Source organism: Moschus berezovskii, chromosome 8 (assembly GCF_049115385.1).
Source record: "Moschus berezovskii isolate FMDL1 chromosome 8, NW_MosBer_1.0, whole genome shotgun sequence".
Lineage (NCBI taxonomy): Eukaryota > Metazoa > Chordata > Mammalia > Artiodactyla > Moschidae > Moschus > Moschus berezovskii.
This window is the reverse complement of record NC_142467.1, coordinates 97,093,190-97,118,630: the sequence shown is the minus strand read 5'-3', so window position 1 is coordinate 97,118,630 and position 25,441 is coordinate 97,093,190. Positions and strand designations below refer to the sequence as shown.

At 46.2% G+C, this 25,441-nt stretch overlaps 1 protein-coding gene across 5 annotated transcripts in view; it reads right to left on the bottom strand.

The window, feature by feature from the left end:
• Nucleotides 1–25,441, bottom strand: part of INSR (insulin receptor) — a 151,104-nt gene that overhangs the window by 33,146 nt on the left and 92,517 nt on the right. For 3 of the 5 annotated variants that reach the window (XR_016038087.1, XM_055428929.2, XM_055428928.2), the window contains exons 3-11: nucleotides 25,000–25,321; nucleotides 19,258–19,406; nucleotides 18,209–18,353; nucleotides 16,841–17,055; nucleotides 15,726–15,852; nucleotides 14,717–14,967; nucleotides 12,688–12,855; nucleotides 6,826–7,027; nucleotides 4,871–4,906 (exon numbers count right to left, since the gene is read on the bottom strand). Coding sequence is in view for 4 of the 5 variants with exons in the window: in XM_055428929.2 (XP_055284904.1) it covers nucleotides 4,871–4,906; nucleotides 6,826–7,027; nucleotides 12,688–12,855; nucleotides 14,717–14,967; nucleotides 15,726–15,852; nucleotides 16,841–17,055; nucleotides 18,209–18,353; nucleotides 19,258–19,406; nucleotides 25,000–25,321 (1,615 nt within the window). In the remaining variant the exon portion in view is untranslated. The remainder of the gene's footprint in view (nucleotides 1–4,870; nucleotides 4,907–6,825; nucleotides 7,028–12,687; nucleotides 12,856–14,716; nucleotides 14,968–15,725; nucleotides 15,853–16,840; nucleotides 17,056–18,208; nucleotides 18,354–19,257; nucleotides 19,407–24,999; nucleotides 25,322–25,441) is intronic. The other 2 variants (XM_055428931.2, XM_055428930.2) reach the window with 1 other exon arrangement.

Genomic DNA, 25,441 nt, shown 5'->3' with positions numbered 1-25,441 from the left:
CTGAAACTTTCTTTATAGTCCAACTCTCACATCCACGCATGACTACTGGAGTAGACGCTTTGGCTAGAAAGTAGTAGAAGTAGCTTTGACTAGACGGACCTTTGTGGGCAAAGTAATGTCTTTGCTTTTTAATATGCTATCTAGGTTGGTCATAGCTTTTCTTCCAAGGAGCAAGCATCTTTTAATTTCATGACTGCAGTCACGATCAGCAATGATTTTGGAGCCCCAAAAATAAAGTCTCTCACTATTTCCATTGTTTCCCCATCTATTTCCCATGAAGTGATGGGACCAGATGCCATGATCTTAGTTTTCTGTATGTTGAGCTTTAAGCCAACTTTTTCACTCTCCTCTTTCACTTTCATCAAGAAGCTCTTTAGTTCTTCTTCACTTTCTGCCATAAGGGTGGTGCCATCTGCATGTCTGAGGTTATTGATATTTCTCCCAGCAGTCTTGATTCCAGCTTCTTTAGGTTAGTAATTTAAAAAATCTTAGTTCCCCAGCCAGGGATTGAACCCTTATCACCTGCAGTGGAAGCACAGGATCTTAGCCACTGGACACCCGGGCAAACCACCACCCCTCATAATTTTTAATAAATGTTATTTAATAATATTATTATGACTTTCCTTATTGAATCTCTTGATGAATTAGATTCTACTATCAGAACACCTGATCTTGAACCATCCTTGAACTTATGAGATTGATGGTATTGCCAGCACAGTGCTTTGTTTAGGACATTTGGATCTAAAATCCCATATTAGTTGGTCCTGGGGTTTTCTTTCAATGTAGAATCTTCATCAGGTTCTGCTAAGGGATGTTGTTTTACAAAATGAATTGGGAAGATTTCCATATATTTCTATTCTCTGGAAAAGTTTCTGAATATAGTTTCTCTTTGAGAGTGTAAAAGAATGCATCTATAAAACTCTCCAAACCTGGGGCCTTTTTGTGAAGGAATTCATTGACACCTTTTTTCCCAGTCTTTTCCCAAGGTCATTAGGATAGTTAATCTTTCTGCTGCTTCCTGAATTAGCTTCACTTCACTTCACTTCACTTCAGTCGCTCAGTCGTGTCCAACTCTCTGTGACCCCACGAATCACAGCACGCCAGGCCTCCCTGTCCATCACCAACTCCCGGAGTTCACTCAAACTCATGTCCATCGAGTCAGTGATGTCATCCAGCCATCTCATTCTCTGTCGTCCCCTTCTCCTCCGCCACCAATCCTTCCCAGCATCAGAGTCTTTTCCAGTGAGTCAACTCGTCGCATGAGGTGGCCAAAGTATTGGAGTTTCAGCTTTAGCATCAGTCCTTCCAATGAACACCCAGGATTGGAATGGACTGGTTGGATCTCCTTGCAGTCCGAGGGACTCTCAAGAGTCTTCTCCAGCACCACAGTTCAAAAGCATCAATTCTTCGGCGATCAGGTTTCTTCACAGTCCAACTCTCACATCCATACATGACCATGGGAAAAACCTATAGCCTTGACTAGATGGACTTTTGTTGGCAAAGTAATGTCTCTGCTTTTTAATATACTGTCTAGGTTGGTCATAACTTTCCTTCCAAGGAGTAAGCGTCTTTTAATTTCATGGCTGCAATCAGCATCCGCAGTGATTCTGGAGCCCCCAAAAATAAAGTCTGACACTGTTTCCACTGTTTTTCCATCTATTTCCCATGAATTAGCTTAGACGAGTTAAAATTTTCACCTCTGAAAGTTTCAAATTGAAGAGCTCATGGTTATCCAGAGAATTTACCACAAATTTAGCTATATTAATTTTCCCTCCCTCCCTAACACATTCTATTTTATATTTTATAGTTTTTTTCTTAATTTACAAAAAATTATTTAAGTCTACTAATTTACAACAAAGTCCAGTTTTGGCAATATTCTACAAGTGAAGGTATGTGATGGTCATGTCTCTGATATTTTCCAAATGGATCTTTTTTTTTTTTTTTGCTGCACTGTGCAGCATGCATGGGATCCTAGCTCCGAGATCGGGGATCAAACCCAGGCCTCCCTGCATTGGAAGCATGGAATCTCAACCACTGGACCATCAAGGAAGTCCCTCCAAATGGATTTTAATGAGAATTTCCATTTCAACTTCCACCCAATAGAAATCTAAGTGATCCACTTTTAATCACCAGGAAGTAGAGTTTTCTGTCCGAGCTCCTAAAGTTTACCTTTAGTTTTTGTTGTGTTGTCATCAGCAAAATCAAACCTTACTTTGGGGGTACTCACTAAGATTTTCTTTGTGGTCCTTTTGTCTGAAAAGACCATTGACATTCCTGAATGGAAACCAAAGCTAGTAAGCCAAAGATACACCCGTGCTAGCAAGATTCAAAACATTTCTATACAAGCACGGACGAGCCTTCCAGAAATGATGGAGACCCTGGGGTCTCATGAATAACTACTGAAAAATTGATTATATAATCAAAAAGAAACATAAATGGCCTCTAACAGGCCAAATATGCATATACCCAAAGGATTATATCCAATAGGACAAGACCACCACATGGTCACAGAAGACCCCCATGATTGGATCAAGTTCTCAAATTTCTAGATCTTTGTGTGTGGGTGTGTGCCTTGAACGCTCAGGCCTGTCTGATTCTTCAGACCCGTTGGAATTTTAGCCCTCCAGGGTCAAGTCTGTGGGATTTTCCAGGCAAGAATACCGGAGTGGGTTGCCATTTCCTTCTACAGGGGATCTTCCTTCCCCTCCCAGGAATGGAAACCTCACCTCCTGTCTCCCGCATTGCAGGTGGATTCTTTAGCCGCTGAGCCATTGTGCTACAGTCGTGCCTGACTCTTTGCAACTCCATCAACTGTGGCCTGCCAGGCTCCGCTGTCCACGGGATTTTCCAGGCAAGAATACTGGAGTGGGTTGCCATTTCTTGCTCCTAGGGATCTTCCCCACCCAGGGATCGAGCCTGGGTCTCCTGCATCGTAGGTGGACTCTTTACCATCTGAGCCATCAGGGAAGCCCAGATCTTTCTTCCAGTCAGTCAGTCAGTTCAGTCGCTCAGTCGTGTCCGACTCTTTGTGACCCCATGAATCACAGCACGCCAGGCCTCCCTGTCCATCACTAACTCCCAGAGTTCACTCCAACTCATGTCCATTGAGTCGGTGATGACATCCAGCCATCTCATTCTCTGTCATCCCCTTCTCCTCCCACCCCCAATCCTTCCCAGCATCAGAGTCTTTTCCAGTGAGTCAACTCATCGCATGAGGTGGCCAAAGTATTGGAGTATCAGCTTTAGCATCAGTCCTTCCAGTGACCACCCAGGATTGATCTCCTTTAGAATGGACTGGTTGGATCTCCTTGCAGTCCAAGGGACTCTCAAGAGTCTTCTCCAGCACCACAGTTCAAAAGCATCAATTCTTCGGCGATCAGCTTTCTTCACAGTCCAACTCTCACATCCATACATGACCACGGGAAAAACCATAGCCTTGACTAGAGGGACTTTGTTGGTAAAGTAATGTCTCTGCTTTTTAATATACTATCTAGGTTGGTCATAACTTTCCTTCCAAGGAGTAAGCGTCTTTTAATTTCATGGCTGCAAATCAGCATCTACAGTGATTTTGGAGCCCCCCCAAAAAAAATCTGACACTGTTTCCACTGTTTCCCCATCTATTTCCTACAGATTATATTCCAAGTGGCCACTAGAGGGCAGACTGGGGCCGAACCTTGCCTGAAAAGAAATAAACCCTCCCTTGGAAGAATAAAATCGTTCCTCATAGCTCTTACCCTGCCTTTCCAGTCTCCCCTGCTGTTCTTCCCAAGAGTCCAGGATTCTTTCCACCGACTTCCCTTTCGCCACGTTCTCTCTGCCTGTCCTCTCCTCCAGGACACCACACCCCCTCACCCTTCAATCCTTCTTGTTTTTTGCTGCTGCTGCTGCTGCTAAGTCACTTCAGTCGTGTCCGACTCTGTGTGACCCCATAGACGGAAGCCCACAAGGCTCTCCCGTCCCTGAGATTCTCCAGGCAAGCTCTAATTAGTCGCTCAGTCGTGTCTGACTTTTTGCAACTCCGTGAACTGTGGCCTACCAGGCTTCTCTGTCCATGGGATTCTTCAGGCAAGAATACTGGAGTGGGTAGCCATTCCCTTTTCCAGGGGATCTTCCCAACTCAGGGATCGAACCCAGGTCTCCAGCACTGTAGGCAGATTCTTTACCGTCTGAGCTACCACGGAAGCCCATAAAGCCTGGAGAGAGTAGCCTACCTCTTCTCCAGCGGAATCTTCCCAACTCAGTAATCGAACCGGGATCTTCTGCATTTCAGGCGGATTCTTTACTAGCTGAGCCACCAGGGTTTCCTCACATTGAAGCATAGTTGACTCTCTAAGACACGCGTCAAAGGGGAGCATCCCTGTCTTCAGCGGAATACAGGGTCACAGCACACCTGAGCTCAGGCCTGCCGTCATCCCTCACTAGTCACCCCAGATAAAAATGTTCCACTCCTGGACCTGCTTTCCCCACTACCTGCTGCTACGTGGTTTCGACTGAGTGCCCAGCGGTTCCGCACAAACGGTAGCCTTGATAAATAAATGTGTCACGGCATGGAGGGAAAATGGGCAGCATCTTGGAAGCGCCCTAGGAAGTAAGTACACCCTCGATTCTATGTTTTAGTAAGAGTGTGTTAGTTAGTATACCCCCCGGCCCCCCCACAATCATGCCCAGGTTCCATTTCAAGGTGAAGGCGTTTAAGGTGTGAATTTGTGAAGCGCCCCCTCTCGGCAGAACAGCGCGATGCATGCATCAAACCACAGAAGGCCCCCGGGGATCTCAAAGGGGCTCAACATGCTTCCTGCCCCGCGGGCCCACTGGCCCTGCACTGTGCAGCCACCAGGGGCCACGCGGACGTCCCACAGGTGAGTCGTACCTAGCGTCCTCGGCAACAGGGCCTGAAGATGATTTTCTGTGAAAACAAAATCAGGCGCTTTGAGGACAGACAGAACTTCTTCAGACAGACCTCTTGCTTCTGACACCCTGTGCCAGCAGCCCAAGGGCGCTGGCCCCAGACCATGGGCCACCTGTTCCCATCACTTGAACCACGTCTTCCCAGCAGGTGTGTAGGACACAGCAAGCAGTTGGGAGGAGGGAGTCAAGAAAACACCCCCGAGACCTGGTCATCTGGGGTTCCCATGAGATGTCAAACGTAACACTACTTTTTTCTTTTGGGTCATGCCATGGCTTCCCCTGTGGCTCAGTGGTAAAGAATCCGTCTATAACGCAGGAGATGGAGGTTCGATCCCTGGGTGAGGAAGATCCCCTGGAGAGGGCACGGGAACCCACTCCAGTATTCTAGCCTGGAGAATCCCCTGGACAGAAGAGCCTGGTGGGCTACAGTCCATGGGGTTGCAAAGAGTCGGACACGACTGAAGTGACTGAGCACACAAGCACGCAGCACGTGGGATCTTCCCTGACCAGGGATTGAACTCGTGTCCCCCGTATAGGAAGCAAAGAGTCAAAATCACTGGGCCACCAGGGAAGTCCAAACTAGTTTTAAACGTTATGACTGACTCAGCCACTATCCTGGAGTCTGGTGGAGTTTTAATGGGTGAAAGAATAACTGCTTCCAACCTGGGCTGTGCCATTTAGTGCTCCTTTGGACTCAGGGTCAGATAAGAATGCAAGAAAGAGAAAAGAAATGTTATATATGGACAGCTCTAATGAAGCCTCTAGCAGGAGCAATGCTAAGCCTCTGAAGAGACCCACTTTCGAATCTTGTTTTATCTCAGTGCAGCCTCTGGGGGCAGGAGGTTGATCTGCTTTGGAAATGACCAATTGTATTGGACATTTCTGGGCAGCCATCTGGTGAAGTCCGTTAGCGGGAAGGGTCAAGAGTGGAGAGGGTGGGGGCAACTGAAAGCTCCCAGCACATTTGCTTTGTAAATCTGGGCAGAGTTAAGGGTGGGGGGGTGGGGGAAGGCTTTGGACCCATAAAAGGGAGTTGGCAAGTGCTTCAGTGGGTTGCCAGAGACTCATGAACTTATTAAGAGGCATACAGTGCTACTGCCATCTAGTGGGTGGAGGCCCGGGATGCAGCTCAACATCCTACCCTGCACAGGATGGTTCCACCCCAGAGAATGAGCTGGCTCCAAACATCAACAGCACCAAGGCTGAGAATCCCTGTGAGACTCGTGTAATCTCACAACCATAAAATATAGGAACCATTTTTCTCTCCATTCCTCAGATGAATAAACTGAGGCACCAAGAGAGGTAGAACAACCTGTGACCCACAGAAACTTGACTTCTACCTAAGTGTCTCTGCTCACAGGAAGGGTAAAGAGGTATGAAAAACCAAGAGTCATTTTTACTGCAGACCCTCTGTTTACTTCCCCTTCACTCACTAAAGGAAACATATTTAAATAGTGAAGTCTCTGGGGTTTTGACGAGGCCATGTAAAGTTCTGGAAGGATGAGAAGTTTCCTTTGATTAAAAAAAGGGAATGCACTGAGCCATAAATCAAGCATTGGGCTGGGCATGCAGCTCTCTGAAATCTAATCTAATAATTGAATTTATTATCTATAATCAATCAGTTAGGTAATAATCAATCATCGATAATCTAATGGAATTCATCAGAACTCAGACTGAGACCAGAGGTTGGGTTCATGAGACATCAGAGAGCAAAGGATGAAATTTTTAAACACTCCTCCTTTTGAGCGGGGAGGCGGGGCAGTTCCTCTTCCTGGTAAGGCACTTGTTATAATCTCAAAATCTCTTTCTGCATCCAGAGAAGTGGCACAGCGTGGACTCTGCCTATCCTCTGCATCTGCCCCCATTTTGTCTTGTTCCCTAAAGACCTGAGACCCCAAGCCAATAACAAATCCTGACCTGGGGATGAAAACCACGTTGTGCAGGTAATCTTCAAACGTTTTCCTGAACGAGGACTCCTCCAGCTCCTTGAGGATCTGAGAATCGGTCTTCGGACAGGAGCAGCATTCACCAGCAGACTCCTCATACTCACTCTGGTTGTGCTTCTGGGACCCCTCCGACTCAAATGGTGGAGACCAGGTCCGGGAGGGCAACTTCAACCCTAGGGAAAGGCAGAGCAGGGCTCAAGTCCCCATCCCATTCCCAACCCCACCACCTACACACACATATACACACACATGCGGAGCAAGCAGGACCTTCTCAAAGTGGTTGGGCACATGGACAGAGCTCAGTGCACAGATCTGGGTTCAAGTTCTCCTGGGAAGAATAAGATCCTTCACTGGAGGGTCCTGACAACAGAGAAGGTGCCTGTCAGCAAGCAGCAGGACACTGTTGGACACCACAACCCCACAAGGCTGGAGGCAAAAGGTGCATGTCCCTGCCCTTGGGGAACTTAACGTTCCAGTGGATGAGGTGCATGGGAGTGGGAGGAATATACAATAGCCAAGAAATGCATATGCTGTGTGTCAGATGGCAGGGGAAAAGGACAGAGGGTCTCTGGGGCGAATGTCTCAGAGCAAGTGATGCTATGCAGTCCCCAAGTAAGTGAGAGAATGATCCATGCACATGTCTTGTGTGTGGGCTGAGTCATTCAGTCTTGCCCGACTCTTTGTGATGCCATGCACTGTAGCCCGACTGGCTCCTCTACCCACAGGATTTCCCAGGCAAGAATACTGAAGTGGGTCACCATTGCCTCCTTCAGGGGAGACAATACCCTCCCCTGAAGATATCTTCCATCTCCAGCATTGGCAGGCGGGTTCTTTACTGCTGAGCCAGCTGGGAAGCCCATAGAAGATGCAGGCTACTCTTTAAAGGCTTAAAACCATGCCCGTGATGCTGGGTGCCTACTTGAGTCTATTGAGCAAGGGAAATTCCATCTCTGCCTCTCCCTTTTAATGGCTCTGGGAGACAAAGAGGTCTAAGTATCTTCCTGTGAATGCTGAGTAGCCACTCAGAAGCTTTGCAAATCCTTAAACATACTTCTTAACATTTATTAATAGACACAGAATAGCCTGTGTAGGTTTTAACTGTTAGGGGGGTTATTGATGGCATTATAGATGGAAAATAAACTGAGGATTCCCTTAGTAAAGGGTGGAGGGGTGGGCTCCTGATTTCTTTCTGGGGAGGAAGGGACTTTTGATCAGACACAGACGGGGCTCCTGACACCGGCCACACTTTCCGCATGCCACTTGGTGCCCGTGGGCTTCTGTGACTGTAAGGTACAGTGGCACATCTAGTCAAATCCACAGGGACATAGTGGAAAGGTGGGGGCTGGGGGATTCAGTGTTTCACAGGCACAGAGTTTCAGTTTGGGGAGATGAGAAAGTTGTGGAGATGATGGTGGTGATGGTTGCACAACAGTGTGAATGTGCTTAATGCCGCTGAGCTGTGCACTTCAAAGTGGTTCAAACGGCCAGTTTTATGTTATGAAAGTTTTACAATGAAAAAACCATATAGTTGATAAGACTGCACTGTCTAATTGAAATATACAGTTCAATATCAGAGTAGAAGCTAAAAGTTCTCATTTAAAAAAAGAGGGGACTTCTCTGGTGGCTCAGTGGTGAAGAATCTGCCTGCCGATGCAGTATGCGCAGGTTTGATCTCCGGTCCAGGAAGACTCCACATGCCACGGGGCAGCCAAGCCTGCGCGCCGCCACTACTGAGCCTGCACTCTGCAGCCGGTGCTCTGCAGCAAGCGAGGCCGCCGCAGTGAGAAGCCTGTGCACTGCAAAGAAGAGCAGCCCCATCTGCCGCAACCAGAGAGAAGCCTCCGAGTAGCAATGAAGACCCAGCACAGCCAAAACGAAGCCAATAAACCAAGATTTCTTTAAAAAAAAATATACGTGAAGTGATAGATGTGTTAACTAGGTGGGTGGAATTCTTTTCCAATGTGTATGCACAAAAAGTCATCACAATTTACACTTAAATATCTTACAATTTTACTTGCCAGTTATATCTCAATAAAACTGAAAAAAAAAAAAACCCACTTCTGATTCTAAAGGAAACTACTACTGATCACAGTTAGTAAATGATTTGTCTTGTGTGTGCTATCAAGTTTATTTATTTGTGTATGTACTGGGGTTTTTTCTTTGTGGCAAAATACACATAACATAAAATTTACCATCTTACTCATTTTTAAGCGTTGTGATTCAGTGTCATTAAGTATATTTACATTATTGTGCAACCAACCCCATCATCCATCTCGAGAACTTTCTCAGCTTCCCAAACTGAAACTCTGTGCCCATGAAACTCTGACTCTCCATCCCCTCCCCCACTCCTGGCCCCCACCATCTGCTTCCTGTCTCTATAGATCCGACTCCTCCAGGGACCTCCTGAAAGTGGAATCAGACAGTATCTGTCCTTAGTTTATTTTTTTTTAATTCCATAAACTTTGGGCAAAATGACACATAAAATCACGTCAAATCATCACCCTCTAATGACAGACTGACTTCCAGAATAAAAGTTGTTGCTCTTAAAAAAAAAAAGAAAGAAAACACTGCCTGCCCTGATGATGGTGGCAGTTCTAGTTGGTGGTTTCGGTTACTCGAATGCAGGGCCAAGAGTGCACAGCTGAGCCCATGACTTTGCTTGCTCTCGAGTTATATAAAGCATCCAAGGAGATAAATCACGTTTTCAACCCTCTGCTCAGGCGGGGGATGAGGTCAAAGGCATACATATAGCACATGATCTTAGAGCTGGGACAGCTCCCAGAGATCATCTGGCCTCCTGCCCCTTTTCCCCAAAAGGAGGCAGCCGGTGACAAGCTGGGTGACTTGCCCAAAGCCCTACATCAGCGCACAGAAAACCTTAGGCTCCCGACCTCAGTCACATGTTATCAGCTGCCCCAAGGTAGGAGGATACCAGTAACTCACAACATCTAAAGGAAAATAAACTCAGACCAGAAAGCAGAGACATTACTTTGATGAAAAAGGTCTGTCTAGTCAAAGCTATATTGGAGAAGGAAATGGCAACCCACTCCAGTGTTCTTGCCTGGAGAATCCCAGGGACGGGGGAGCCTGGTGGGCTGCCGTCTATGGGGTCACACAGAGTCGGACACGACTGATGAGACTTAGCAGCAGCAGCAGCAGTCAAAGCTATGGTTTTTCCAGTAGTCATGTATAGATGTGAGAGTTGGACCATAAAGAAGGCTGAGCACCGAAGAACTGATGCTTTCGAATCGTGGTGCTGGAGAAAACTCTTGAGAGTCCCTTGGACTGCAAGGAGCTCAAACCAGTTAATTCTTTAGGAAATCAACCCTGAATGTTCACTGGAAGGACTGATGCTGAAGCTGAAGCTCCAATACTTTGGCCACCTGATATGAAGAGACAACTCATTGGAAAAGACCCTGATGCTGGGAAAGATTGAGGGCAGGAGGAGAGAGGGGTGACAGAGGATGAGATGGCTGGATGGCACCACTGACTCAATGGACATGAATTTGAGCAAACTCCAGGAGACAGTGAAGGACAGGGAAGCCTGGCACGCTGCAGTTCTTGGGGTCACAAAGAGTCGGACATGACTTAGCACAACAACAAAGCAGCAAACAACAACAAAACTACTGCAGGATGAGTCAGGAGCTTGGGATGAACATACACACACGGTTATGTGTGAGAGGGATAACCAACCAGGACCTGCTGCCTACCACAGGAAACTCCACTCAGTATTCTGCAACAACCTATGTGAGAAATTAACCCGAAAAAGAAGGAATCTAGGGATTTCCCTGGTAGTCCAGTGGCTAAGACTGTAAGCTCGCAGTGCAGGAGACCTGGGTTTGAGTAAAGGTCAGGGAACTAGATACTATAGGCTGCAACGAAGACCCGGCACAGCCAAATAAATAAATATTTTTTGAAGAGAATGAATCTACACATGTATATAATTGAACCAGTTTGCTGTACACGCAAAACTAATACTAAATTGTAAGTCAACTATTTTTTTAATAGTTGTGTCTGACTCTTTGCGACTCCATGGACTGAAGTCCGCCAGTTTCCTCTATCCATGGTAACTTTCGAGGCAAGAACACTGCAGTGGGTTGCCATTTCTTACTCCAGAGGATCTTCCCAACCCAGGGGTCAAGTCCCCATCTCTCGTGTCTCCTGCATTGGCAGGTGGATTCTTTAGCACTAGCGCCACCATACTCCAATAATTTTTTTTAAATAATAAACAAAAGAGTCTAGGGACTGGGGGAAAAACCTTTTATATAGACTCAAACAGAACAACTAAAGTGGGGGGGGGAAGACTTCTGTTTCTTCAGTTTGATGGACTTTTTTACAACCCAGTTTTAAATAATGTAAGGCTAATTTATACACACCAGTTTGAGGCTTCAAATATTTTTTCCTTTTTCTGTAGATGAATGCAAGCCCATTAAGTAAATGAGATTAAAGACTGGAAAATATGTGTCATTCATATACATTTTTATTGGAAAGCCAAGGGAGAAAGAGATTGGAGACTCTTTGCTGTCTCCAATCCTTAAAACTTAAGGGTCTAAAATTAGGGGCCAGGTCTTCCCTGGAGGTCCAGTGGTTAGGACCTTTCCAATGCAGGGTGGGATGGATTTGATCCCTGGTTGGGGAGTTAAGGTACCAAATGCCTTGTGGCCAAAAAAATTAAAAGTAAAAAATAAAAATAAAATTAGAGACCAAAAAAGTCGATATACATATATCTGATTCACTTTGCTGTACACCCGAAACTCATAAAACACTGTAAATAAACTACACTCCAATAAAAACTTTTAAAAATAAGGGACCAAAATTCTTCCCTGACTTTGTCAGTCACCACTGCACACATTAGTTGTGTTTCTAGCCCAGCAGGGAAGTCTTGCATGGGTTAACACAGCTACATCCCCATGGGGCGGGGGTGGGGGTGGGGGGTGGACGAGGAAGGGGAAGAGGAGAAAGTTCCAGAATGCAATGACGCCAAGACACGGGGAGTGTCTGGTTTCATCATGATCTTCAGAGCGTGCCCGCACCCTGTGATCTTTAGAAATGTGAACGGGCAGGCAGACCTCCTCTTACTGTGTTTCTTACAACCGAAGGTTCGTGGGGACCCCGCGCCCAGCAAAACCATTAGCACTGCTTTCCCAGCAGCATCTTATCACTTTGTATTTCTATGTCATGCTTCAGTAATTTTCACAATATATCAAACTTCTTCTTTTTTATTCTACTTGTTCTGATGATCTGTGATCAGTGATCTTAGATGTTACTGTTATAATGGTTTGGGCATTACTGAAATAGAACTGATTTATAATGTTGTGTTAGTTTTAGGTGTACAGCAAAGTAACTGTCATATATACATATATCCTTTTTCAGATTATTTTCCATTATAGATTATTATAAGATATTGATTAGCATTCCCTGTGCTATACAGTAGGTCCTTGTTGATTATCTATTTGGGATAGCAAAGAGTCAGACATGACTGAAGTGACTTAGCACGCACACACATGTATATTTTAAGCATATTTTTTCTTAAACATAATGCTATTGCACACGTAATAGACTATAGTATAATGTGAATGTAACTTTTATAGGCACTGGAAACCAAAAACTTCATGTGACTTGATTTATTGCAATATTTGCTTCACTTCGGGAGTCTGGAACGGAACCCTCGGTATCTCTGAAGAATGCCCGTGTGTGTGTTTTCGTCTGAGATAAAATGGAGTGTGTGTTCCCACAAGCACATGCTGGAAATGGGAGGGGAGAGACGTAAAACAAGAACACAGTGGATCTGGTGTGTAAAACCAGCCCCTCCCTGACCCCTGTCTGCACTCACCTTTGAGGCAATAGTCCAGTTCATACAGCTCACTGTCTTCCGCCTGCCTCTCCCAGAACACCAGGTAGTGTGTGATGTTGCCATTGGGGTCGGAGGGAGGCTTCCACTTCAGAATAATCTGGGACGAGGAATTCGAAACTGAGATGGGATCCAGGGGGACAGAAGGATCTGCCAAGGAGAAAGGAGACAGACAGATCCACTGTGAGGGGAGGGTGGGCGTGAGAGGATAGCCAAGTTAGAGAGGCCCTGAGGGTGTTCTCTGCACGTTAGGTAACATCAGAGAAAACTGGAGACACCTGGACGCACGGAACACTTGCCTAATGAGAGCATGGCTTACAAAATTACAACCCATGCAGCACCACAGACGGTACAGATTTCCACGTTCCGCCATTTTTGCAACAAACATTTACAGAGTTGGTGATGGACAGGGAGGTTTGGCGTGCTGTGATTCATGGGGTCGCAAAGAGTCAGACATGACTGAGCAACTGAACTGAACTGAACTGAAGGAAAGGCAAGCTTTCTTTGTTCCAGGCACTGGAAAGGTGGTGGGGAAAAGGAGGGTGGTGGGAATAAATAAAGTCACATTTTCCGGTTAATTAGCCCCAAACTGAACCCAGTTATGTGGCAAATTTCAGCAGTGGGATGCCGTTCAAACCTATCACTGAGGTGGCAATCCATTTCACATCCCCCCAAAGGCATCAACTTTGGGCTCCACAAAAGCTTCCCCTGGAGAACGGAGGTGGCTGAGAGTCAGCAAGGGGTAGGGGTAGGAGTCTCCAGACAGAAGACACAGTGTGTACAAAACTCTGGAAGCTGCAAGTTTCCAGAACTCTAAGTCCTTTTGTTTTCCTGGAGGATATAGGACAAGAGGGCAGTAGTCACAAGAGCTGGTTCATAAAGCCTGGGCTCTATGCTATAGGATGGGACTTCTCTCTACTGATTTTGTGAGGCTGGATAATTCTTTGCTGTGGGTGCGGTACTGTGCGTTGTTGTTTATTGAGCAGCATCCCTGGTCCCACCCTCTAGAAAATACTCCAGTGGCCCACTCCTCCGAAAAATATGGAGATGTGAGAGAGATCTCCCTGGTGGTCCGGTGCTTAGAACTTTGTCTTGCAATGCAGGAGGTGTAGTTCGATCCCTGGTCAGGGAGCTAAGATGCCACATGCCTCGTGGCCAATAAACCAAAACATGAAGCCAAAGCAATATTCTAACAAATTCAATAAAGACTTTAAAAATGGTCCACATCAAACAACAACAAACAAACAAACCCCAGAGCCTATTACACAGAGTGAAGTAAGTCAGAAAGAGAAAACAAATATCATAATTAATGCATATATATGGAATCTAGAAAGATGGTACTGATGCACCTATTTGCAGGGCAGCAGTGGAGATGCAGGCATAGGGAACAGACTTGTGGGCCCAGGGAGAGAAGGGGAGAGGAGCGTGGAGACATATCTATTACCATATGTTAAACAGATAGCCAGCGGGCATTTGCTGTAAGATTCTGGGAGCTCAAACTGGTGCTCTGTGACAACCTAGGGGATGGGATGGGGTGGGAGGTGGGAGGGAAGACCAAGAGGGAGGGGACATAGGTGTACCTATGGCTGATTCATCTGATGTATGTCGGAGACCAACATTGTAAAACAGTTATCCTTCAATTAAAAATAAATCAATTAAAATTTTCAATTTCAAGAAAATGGAAAAGAGGAAAGAAACAGAGATGAAACAAAAAATGGCCAAATATTAATAATTATTGAAGCTAAGAGATGATTACATAGGGAGGGGGCTATTTTTTCCCTACTTTTGTAAATATTTGAAAATTTTCCATGATGGTAAGAAGAAATATATGTTCCTCTCTAATGTCCTGTTGCTACTGCCTCATCTTCTGAAACTGTAAATCTCAGTGCCCAGCTCTTTTAGAAGCCAATGGCCATGCAGAAAAATAAAAAGAAAAACGACAGAAGCATTTCATATGAAAGCCAAGATGTCTGAGTTCATGCATAAGTTCACATTCACAAGAAATGCTTACTAGTGGCGTCTGTCTGGACATAGATGATGTCACTCTTAGCCCCATATGTACGGCGTTCATCAGAAAAGGTGACCAGGGTCTTGACAAAGATGGCATACTGGGTCCAGGGCTTGAGACCACGCATGAGCCACCCAGGGTGGTTCTGTGACTTGGGATCGTTGGACCTCGTAGGCGGGTCAATATCCACCACTGTCCAGCTGTTGGAGCCGCACGCATCCTGCCCATCAAATTCTGTCACGTTCTGGTAAGGGCTTTGAAGACCAAACAGGTAAAGATGGTTATCATTCCTTGATTATAGTTCTAAAGACCAGAGAGATGTGGCTGGGGGAAGTTACCTCCTACAGGCTTGCACCCTGTTCACCAACAATCTTCTGCCACAAGGAGAAAGGACACACAAAAGTCAGAGAGAGGGATCACTTCCCCTATGTCTCAGTTTCCCAGTAATAACAGTGATCACGATGAAGATACTGTCCGAGCTATTGATGAGATCACATGACAGGATGTGGGTTGACTGCCCCCTACACAGCCTGACATGCAGTAAATCGTAAGGGATGCAACAATTATCCGTGTTAATGTGATCACCACTTCCACCGTCTCCTTTTAAAACTCCAGCACAGTCACATACTCACGACGACTAGGTGTCATTGAGTGACGACAATGTTTCAGCACAAGATGATGAATAAATTGTGGGGAGGGACAGTGATGATGGTCACAGAGCATCAGAATATACTTAACGCCACTGAGCTGTACATTTAAACATCACTAAGATGATCAGTTTCATGTTTGTTTTACCATAATTTTTTTGTTGGAAAAAATCCAAAATAGATTTAAAAATAGACTTTTTTTTTTAAAAAGACACCTACTAAGTAGATACCTACTAAATAGAAATACCTGCTAAGACACATGGATGTATGTTTATTCCACAGATAAGAAGGAGATAAAAGGCACCTCGGTGGGGGAGCCTCTGAGCACAAATGCAACACACACACCTCTTTTTCTTTCTACTTACGCCTCTTTGTAGAAGAGCATGAACCCCAGGAGGTCTCGGAAGTCAGGAGGCCAGTACGGTTCCCATTTCAGCAAGATCTTGTCGTAAGATGTCCGAATGTAAGAAAATTTAAGTAATTCGTTTTCACCTAGAAAGGTTTAAAAAAAAAAACACCAAAACACCCAGTATCAGAATTTTAAATAATTTGTTTCAGCCCAAAGTCGGTGATTCCATACTTCCAAGAGAATCCACAAGAAGGAAGATGGCAATCTGCTGTTTCCTTGTGAGGCCTCATCTCCACGTGCCTCTCCCTGGTTCAGAGGCAAGAACAGATCATAAATGTTGGCCCCAACTGCAAGTCAATTACTTGATCAGATGCTTAACTAGAGAACTGCGGTTGGCACCGACAGGGAAGGACAAGTGGCCAATTGGTGCTGGGAAAAGGACACTTTCAAGAATAACATTTGTCCTAACACAATTTGTCTTACATGTGGATTTTCATGCCTGACATGTCAGAAGAAGTAACTCCAGTGCAAACAGATACAAGGTGACTGGGTTTAGAGAGAGTGCTGATCATTATTTCTTGGAGGGACCACTCTTTGGAAAGACAATGCCTTGGAGACAGTAATTCCCTCTGCCTGGAATATAAGCCCTCCCTTAAGCTCCACCCCAACCTTGATCTCTCCCTCCCCTGAATTCCCATAGTTTGGACCAAATTGTCTCATAACAAAACAGCTTCACATGAGGGTATCATGGAAGCCTTGGCACCTCAGTGCTCAGATATTTCTTCAAGAGAAAAACTCATCGCAGGAGGGTGGTCAGCTCTCAGTCTCCAACTGTAGCAATTGCAGAACTTTGCTGTAGCCTTTGAGCCAAGGCCACATGTATAAGGGAGATGACATTCACTCATTCAGCGCTTATGTGGCACCTTCCAGCATCAGGCATTGCATTTGGCATTTGGCAAAGAGATGAATGCGTACAACACTGGTCCTCAGTGTGTCAGAAAGTCTAACACACACTTAGATGTTTTAGCTCACTGCGGGTAAGTGACACCCACCCTGGGTACCAGTGTGGTGGGGGAGGTAGGGGAAGTCACGCTGTCTGGTCCATGAAAAGACGAGAGCATTGCCACTTACAGGACGCCTGGTCCCCATTGGTCTTCAGAGCAATGTCATTTCTCTCCTGGCGCCCCTTGGTTCCTGAAACTTCCTCCATCTTGTGGATTTCTGACAGGCAGAGTTTGGGGTTATAGTGGAAGAAGAGTTTCCCCTGAGTGATGGTGAGGTTGTGCTTGCTCCAGTCCCATAGCTGCCTTAGGTTCTGGTTGTCCAAGGCGTAGAAAGAGTAGTTCCTATGGAAACACAGACACACCGAATCGTTCATCAGCTTGTCATCTCCACCTCCAAAATGGTGGGGCCATGGCTGGAATTGATCTCGCTCAGTGCTCCATCCCCAGTTCTAACCACTTGCTTGACACATACTCATTACGTGTTGAATGGAGGGTGAGAGGTACAGGGGAAGCTGAGGAGGTCTTCAAGGCCAGGGAGATACTTGAGATCAGTCTGGTCGGGGAGGAGGGCAAGACTGTGATGGATGGAGACATGGGTTTTGCAAAAGGGAAAGACTGAAGGCACAGAGGCGCCTGAGCTGGGCCCAGGGAAGAGCAAAGTGGCTTGTTCTGAACAACAGGCGAAAGGCAATACTGAAGGATACCATGGGCCAAACCCTCTAGTATGCTGCATGCAAGACCCAGACCAAGAACACGCGTGCTTCCTCCGTAGACGGAGGGGGGCCACTGAAGGCTTTAGAACAACTCAGCAACTCAGGTAGACCTACGCCGTAGAATTATGAGTGGACCACCAGGACATGATGAACGGGGGTCAGACAGTAGCTTGACCTGTGTTATCCAACACAGAAACCACCAGCCACATTTGCCTACTGAGCCCCTGGAATGTGGCCTTTCTGAACTGTATCAGAAGTAAAAACAAAAAAACAGCAAAAAAAAAACCCCACAGATTCCAAACACTTAGCATGAAAAAAAAGGGTGTAAAAGATCTTATCTATCATTTTTTGATATTGAGTCCTTGTCAAAATAACATTTCAGATTTAATGGGTTTAGTAAAATGCATGATTAAAATTCATTCCACCTATTTCTTCTAAAGTTTTTAAAATGTAGCTACTAGAACATTTAAAGTCTCATGTGTGACTTGCATTATATTTCTGTGGGATGACCCTAGTAGTTCTAGAACCAGAAAGGAGGTCATTGGAATAATCCAAATGAAAGGTGTGACCTTTGGTAAAAAAGGCAGCTTTATGGTTATATAATATTCCATTACACACACACACACACACACACACACACACATATACATCTTGTTTTCTTTACCCATCTATCTATCAGTGGATACTTAGGTTGTTTCCATGTCTTGACAGAAAAAAACCTAAGATTTTCTAACTCACAAACTTCCTAGTGAGGCCACAGATACAGTATTAGGCCCACATACCCAATTTCCAAAGTCTCCCCTCGAATCAGACGTAACTTCCGGAAGAAGGAAAGTGACACCAGGGCATAGGACCGGCGGATTTTCAGATATCCTGAAATTTCTTCAATGAGTCCAAGGTTGGCCTCTAGTTCAGCTGCCAGGTTGTCTAAGGAAAGGAGAGAATGAATATCCAGTGGGTTTCTACCAAAATATTTTAACCTTTCCAGAATTCCCCATGGTGAAGAGTTATCTTCCAGGCTGAAAATGATCTTTGGGAGCCCGGCTCCAAACAAATTTACAAGGCAGTGTGGTTATGACAGAGATTGTCCTGCCTGCAAAGCAGAACGTATTTATTATATGGTCGACCCCTGCTCCCTCCATCCCCCTGCTTCGTTTCCCTTCATAGCAGGAACCACTGCCTGGGTTTATATTATACATTCATTTGTTTATTTGCAAGATCCACCATGCATGGACTTGGTCTTATTCACTGTGAGTATTCAATAAACATTTGCTGAATAAATAAACAAAGGAATACTTTTTGCCCATGACAGAATTTCTGGAAACACAGTCCCCAGACCTGCAAAAGAGGTCATGCTATCTGCTTGCGGTGGGATGGGGAAGAAGATGGGAGGGAGGTTTGGGATGGGGAACACATGTACACCCGTGGCTGATTCATGTCAATGGATGGCAAAAACCATCACAGAATTGTAAAACAGTTAGCCTCCAGTTAAAATAAATAATTTAAAAAAATGGAAATGCCTGATGTCCCAGCTCAGTCCTGGACCCAATTCTCTGACCTTCCCTGCCCCCCTCCCTGTCCCCACCCCAAGATTCTTATTTTCCAAGCAGAGAGTTGGGACATCAGGCATTTCCATTTTTTTAAAAATTTAATTGGAAGCTAATTACTTTACAATATTGTGATGGGTCCAGGACTGAGCTGTGAACCCCAAGTTTGGAAGCACATTATTCCTGGCATGACTCCACTGATGAGTCTCCGGTTTGTTGTCCTGGTGTGCTCAGAGGGAGAGTGGACCCCAGGAGGCGGCAACCCCTTCCCCAAGAGCACTCACTGCCCCCTCGAATGTTGATGATTAAGCTTCCATTGATGATGGTGCAGCCTCGGAGCTCCTGGGCAGATGTCACTGAATCGATGGTCTTCTCGCCTTCCAGGAGGTGGCACACCTTGGGACAGGGGCCCAGGCAAGGGGTACACATCAAGCTGCAGAAAGAGTGGGGAGAAAGATCAGGACGCATGCACGCGTGCACACACCACACACAGAGCAGAAAGCGTGCTGCACAGGGTCCCAAGTGACCGCAAGGCAGAGTGCTTCAACCACAGCACTGCTGACATTGAAGCTGGAGAATTCTCCATTGCTGGGGGCTGTCCTGCACACGAGGGCTGTTAAGCAGCATCCGCGCCCTCCCATCCTATGCTAACACCACCTCCCATCCAAGGCATGACAGCCAAAAATGTCTCTGAACATTGTCCCCTGGGGAAGGAGGTGCAAAAAGCCCCCTCCAGATAAGAACCATTGTCTAAAGGGGTAGACTGAGGGCCTTTCTCCAGGGAAATAGGTTCTACAGCGTTATCCCAAGGTCAGGGTACTCATGCCAAAATGATGGGGCTCCTGCCTTACCCCAAAGACAGGGGCTTCCCACTGTACCCCAGGGAGAATCATGTACTACCCTGAAGACAGAACTCACACTATTACAAGGATCTCGTGACGTAACCATAGTGACCAACTGTGCAGAGCTAATGATTTCACCCCAACTAGTGGTACTCAGGCTGCTACTGCAAGGTGTTGGGATGTCTGCTGTTCTGTGTGGGGTCTGACCTTCCCTGGTGGCTCAATTGGGCTTCCCTGTTAGCTCAGCTGGGAAAGAATCCACCCACAATGCAGGAGACCTCGGTTTGATTCCTGGATCAGGAAAATCCTCTGGAGAAGGGATAGGCTACCCGTTCCAGTATTTTGGGGCTTCCCTGGTGGCTCAGTTGGTAAAGAATCCATCTGCAATGAAGGAGACTGCCTGCAGTGCAGGAGACCTGGGTTCGATCCCTGGGTTGGGAGGATCTCCTGGAGGAGGTCATGGCAACCGACTCCAGTACTCTTGCCTGGAGAATTCCATAGACAGAGGAGTGGTAGGTTACTGTCCACTGGATTGCAAAGAATTGGACACGACTGAAGTGACTTAGCAGGCACGCGTGCTGTGAAATAGAGACAATAAGAGTATCTGCTTCACAGGGCAGGTGGTGATGAGGACTGAATGGCTGAATGATACACGCCATCTAAAGTACTTGGCACATAGAACACAAACCCTGTTAGTCCTTTGCTATGATGATCACTTTTTACTAGTGGTATCGTTGCTACCCTTGTTATTTCTACACCTCTGCTATTCAATTTTGCAGGAGGATCTTTGTCATGGTGGTATAATAAAGAACACATCTGGTGCCCAGCTCCTGGCACAGAGCTTCAAAAGCCTTGGAATTTCCTGAGTGATAGGAACATCTTTGTTGTGCTAATGAAGCAGTGACCCCTAGTTGCTTTAGGATGAGGGCTGGTCACAAGAAAGATCAAATGTGTGATTTGGAGGGTTGCCTCATCGCTTTGACCTCCAGAGAGAGAAGGAGGCTGGAGATGGAGCTCAAATCCACGGCCAGTGATTCAATTGATCACAGCTACATACCAAAACCCCAAGAAAAACTCTGGACACCAAGTCAGTCCATTTTTCTGGTTGGTGAGCACACAGCTGTGCTGTAAGGCTGATGTTTCGGATTCCACGAGGGGATGGGAGCCTTGTGTCTGGAACTCTCCCAGCCCTCATCCTCTGTGCCTCCTTAATAATCAAGCTGTAATTCTAAGTGCCTGACATGAAGCTTTTTCACTGCTGAGGCATCTATTTCAAAAGACATCTGTCTTGAGTAAAATGTAACGAAAACAACTAGATAAGGAACAAGGCTGCCCCCACCCCTGAAGGTCTCTCTTTCAGAAAGCCCTGAGGAACCAAGATAACTGACCACTTCGTGGACCCTGCCTCTCTCTTCCTGAGCCCCAATTCCTGTTCTTGGGCTTTAAATTCACTGCAGAGTGAAGCCATCAAACCCCAGACACTCCGCCCGCAGACCCTAAGGAAAGCAGACACTTCCTCACTTTCCTCTCTCTTTTCCTCTGTGTGTGTCTCTCTCCCTTCTTCCTTCCCCCTTCCCACGACCTCACTGTGTGACCCTTCCGGACCTGTGAATAACAAACCTTGTTCCTTAAAGTTCCCTGATGGTTTCCTGCTGAAGCACAGCAAGAGTTGGCCCAGCCATAAATAGGCCCCCACCCCCAGGGCAGTGTCCGCAAAGCTCGCTATAGGTGATGTAAGCTTAGGTGAGCTCTGTAGGCACCCTAACCCAGGGTGCTACCATCCATAGGCTTGGACCAACAGCCTTTTTCTTTTAGCTCTGTGAGTTGTTCCAGCAAATTATTGAACCCAGTGGGTTTGTGGGAGCCTCAAAATTTATATCCAACCAATCAGCAGTGTGGGTGCTCTCGCATGCACGTATGCTAAGTCGCTTCAGCCATGTCTGACTCTTTGAGACCCCATGGACTGTAGCCCACCAGGCTCCTCTGTCCATGGGATTATCCAGGCAAGAATACTGAAGTGAGTTGCCATGCCCTCCTCCAGGGCCTCTTCCCAACCCAAGGATCAACTTGGTGTTTCTTATGTCTCCTGCATTGGCAGGTGGGTTCTTGACCACTGGTGCCCATGTGGCTGCCCTGGGGACCTCCAAAGTGTGGCTGGCATGTGAAGTAAAGCCATCCCGGTGGAGGACCAAGCCTTTAACTTGTGGGTCCGACACCAACCCCAGGTGGTGACTGTTGACAGCTATTGCAGTACACCCAGCTGGTGTCAGGGCAGCTGGGGTGGAAACAGAATCATGATCAAATGTTTGGGTTCTTTTGTTGGTTCTACAAATATTCACTGAGCACTTATCATGTGACAGATGATCCTCCAGGCCGGGGATAAGCAAACTACGGCCCACAGGTCAACTCCAGCTGGCCACCTGTTGTTGTAACTAGCACTGTATCAGAACACACCCACTGGTTTGAGTACCATCTATGACCATTATCACTCTGTAAGGCTAGAGGAGAGCAGCCGCAACCATATGGCCCTCAGAGCGGAAAATATTTACTATCTGGCCCTTTGCCAATGCCGGCTGTAAACCGCAGGCACACACAAGTGAACAAACAACCAACTTTCTCTGTGGGAAATCCACATGTCCTTTTCCAGCCAAGAAGTGGAGTCTGCTTCCTCATCCATGGAATCTGGGCGAGGCCCTCTGAATTGCTTTCACTGATGAGGTATTAACACATGTGACACAGCAGTGGCTTAAGAAGCACTTACATTGTTTAAAGCCTGCTGTTCCTGGCTACACATGGAGAGAGGCCCCAGCTGCCCATGCAGGGTATGAGAGGCTAGGCTGTACCATCCCATCAGAGCCGACCCATGCTGAGCCAGATAAACCTCTGGTCAACCCACAAAATCAATAGAAACCATAAATGAGTGTTGTTATAAGTTACAAAATACTGGGGAGGTTTGTTACACAGCAAGAGCAAGCTGATACATTTCTGAAGCGTATGGTCTCATTGGCAAAAATTAACAAACAGAAAATGAAAATATCATGGTAAAGAGAATGAAAGGATTTAAAATGGAGAGATGTACCAGAGAATAGCCAGATGGTTAATTCAGGCAGGGTGGTCACACAGGAAAGAAGTCTCAAAGGAAGTGAATTTTAAGTTGTGATTCCCTGGGTGACCAGGAGAAACCCAGCCATGCAAAGATCAAGAGGCAGAGAATTGTAGAAGGTGGGCAGGGGGTCGGCGGAGGGAATGACAGGGATGCCCCATACCCATCACACCCTTAACATGCACCCCAAATATCTAATACCCCTCATCTCACTGAAGAGCACCCTACCAGGTATCTTGCAGTGACCATGGATGGCATATAATGAACCCACATGGGTTCATGGTCCTCTGCTATAAAAACATCAAGAACTACTTCCCAGATAAAGCCACCAGAAAGAAAGAAAACATATCTGGCCCCATTTGATATCAAACCACATAAGAAAACATGACAGCACTGAAGTCTTCCACAGAATAGAAGCTTCAGAAGGAAAAAAAGTATTTTTAACTGACAAAGTAACATACTGCCATGTTGCGTGCTAGGTTGCTTCAGTCGTGTCCAGCTCTTTGCGACCCCATGGACTGTAGTCCGCCAGGCTCCTCTATCCATGGGACTCTCCAGGCAAGAATACTGAAGTGGTCTGCCATGCCTTCCTCCAGGGGATCTTCCCCACCCAGGGCTCGAACCCAAGTCTCTTATGTCTCCTGCATTGGCAGGCAGGTTCTTTACCGCTAGTGCCACCTGGGAAGCCCTCAACTACTGCCAGAGTGGGTCACAATTAACCTGTCTCCCTTTCCCCTCTTTCATTCCATAGAGGTCCCAAGCATCATGGGACAAGGCGTCAATTTCCTGGGGCTTCAATCCTCGGGCCACCGCCATCAGGAAAACATCAGAGGAAGTTGCTCTATGTTTCATATCTTTGTTATGATCAGAAAAAAAAACAACCTTCTTCTATTTAAAGCCAGTGTCTTTTAGTGGAAGATGTTAATATCCTTGCTTTATTTCAAACATGAGAAAAATAAATAAATCAAGAGGAATATGGTCATTTTCCCAATCTTACTGATAAACTGGCCCCAAAAAAGAAGAAAAAATACTCTGTCTGGAATGCAAAGGTGATTTATAGGAGCCTATTTTTGGTCCACAAAGCCACTTGATAGGTTTTATCAAAAACGAGTGAAACAAAACATATTGTACTTGCAGGTTTCACAAACACTCAGAGAGCAGCTCCTAGGAGCCAGAATAAAGGTTGTTTTCCTTCCCACCCTCCCCACCCAGGGAAATAAAATTTCCCACCAGAACACTCTCACTTGGCTCATTTCCAAGTCTGAAGAGGGAAGATGTTTTACGTAAGCAGGTCAGCTCAAGGCCCCTTGACGTGCGTCTATCTCTGATTTGTTTTTGTGTTGTTTTGTGGAATTTTTTTTTCTCAGACCTTCTACACAAAAACCAGGAAACAGATTTTTTAAAAACTCTGTTCCAGCCCCAAGCCCCCAAAATAGCTCATCTGAGAAGCTAACAGTGTGAACAAAAAGTCTGAGGTGTGGGGAGGAAATCTGACTCACCCCTGGGGAAAGAAAACCCTGCTTTTTCTCACCCAAATAGTAGGAAATGGTTTGATGGTATTGTCCTTCAAAAGACAACAAAGCCTTGAGAATAATCTAGAATTGAGTCCTTCTTCCTTGCACTCCAGGCTAACCTCAGGACACGATCCAGATCCAGTTTGGAGAAAACATTTAAAAAATCTGAGCTCTGACCTGGGTTGTGATAGACAGTTCCATCAGTGGGAGCAATCAGGCCATATAAAGGACTGTATATGAAACTAAGGACTTCTGTTTCCAATGATAAGTACAGAAAGCTTTCAATTTTTGGTATACAAGATGCCAAAAATATTTACTATCTGGCCCTTTGTGAGAGAATGGTCATTGACTCCCTCTCCAAAGGCCAGTGCCCAAAACCAGGAGGCCAGAATGGCATCTGAGAGACCCAACTATGTCACTCATCATCATCAGCTTCCTCGCTCATAGCCAATCAACTCTAGCTTCTCACACAATTTTAACAGGTGGTGCTACCAGCACCAACCCCATGTTCCTTTCCCTCTTGACAACCTGCCCTCCACCCCCTGGGAACCCACACTCAGGACTCACTTGCTGGAATTCATTGTGTAGCCAGAGGGGCACTCAGGGATGCACTTGTTATTGTGAATGACATACTGGTGGCAGCCTTGCCTCCGAGAGTTCTTGCATTTGTTGTGCAGGTCCTGGCAGAAGCTGAAGTTCACGCAGCGCCAGTCTTGGAAGTGGTAGTAAGGGGGCGGGCAGGTCTCCACACACCTGCCGTCCAGGTAGAAGTTGCGACAGGCCACGCACTTGGTGGGATCGTCGGGCTCTGAGCAGTTGCCCAAGCACTCGCTGTGGCAGCAGAGACCCTCAGAGGTGCAGCCATGTGACTTACAGATGGTCGGACACACTGGAGAGATAAGAGAACAGCCGGTCAAGGACTTGACGCAATGCCGCGACAGCAGCTCGAGAGGAGGACGTGCAAGCCAAACAAACTCATGTCAGCAACGGCTCGCTTCTACAGCACATG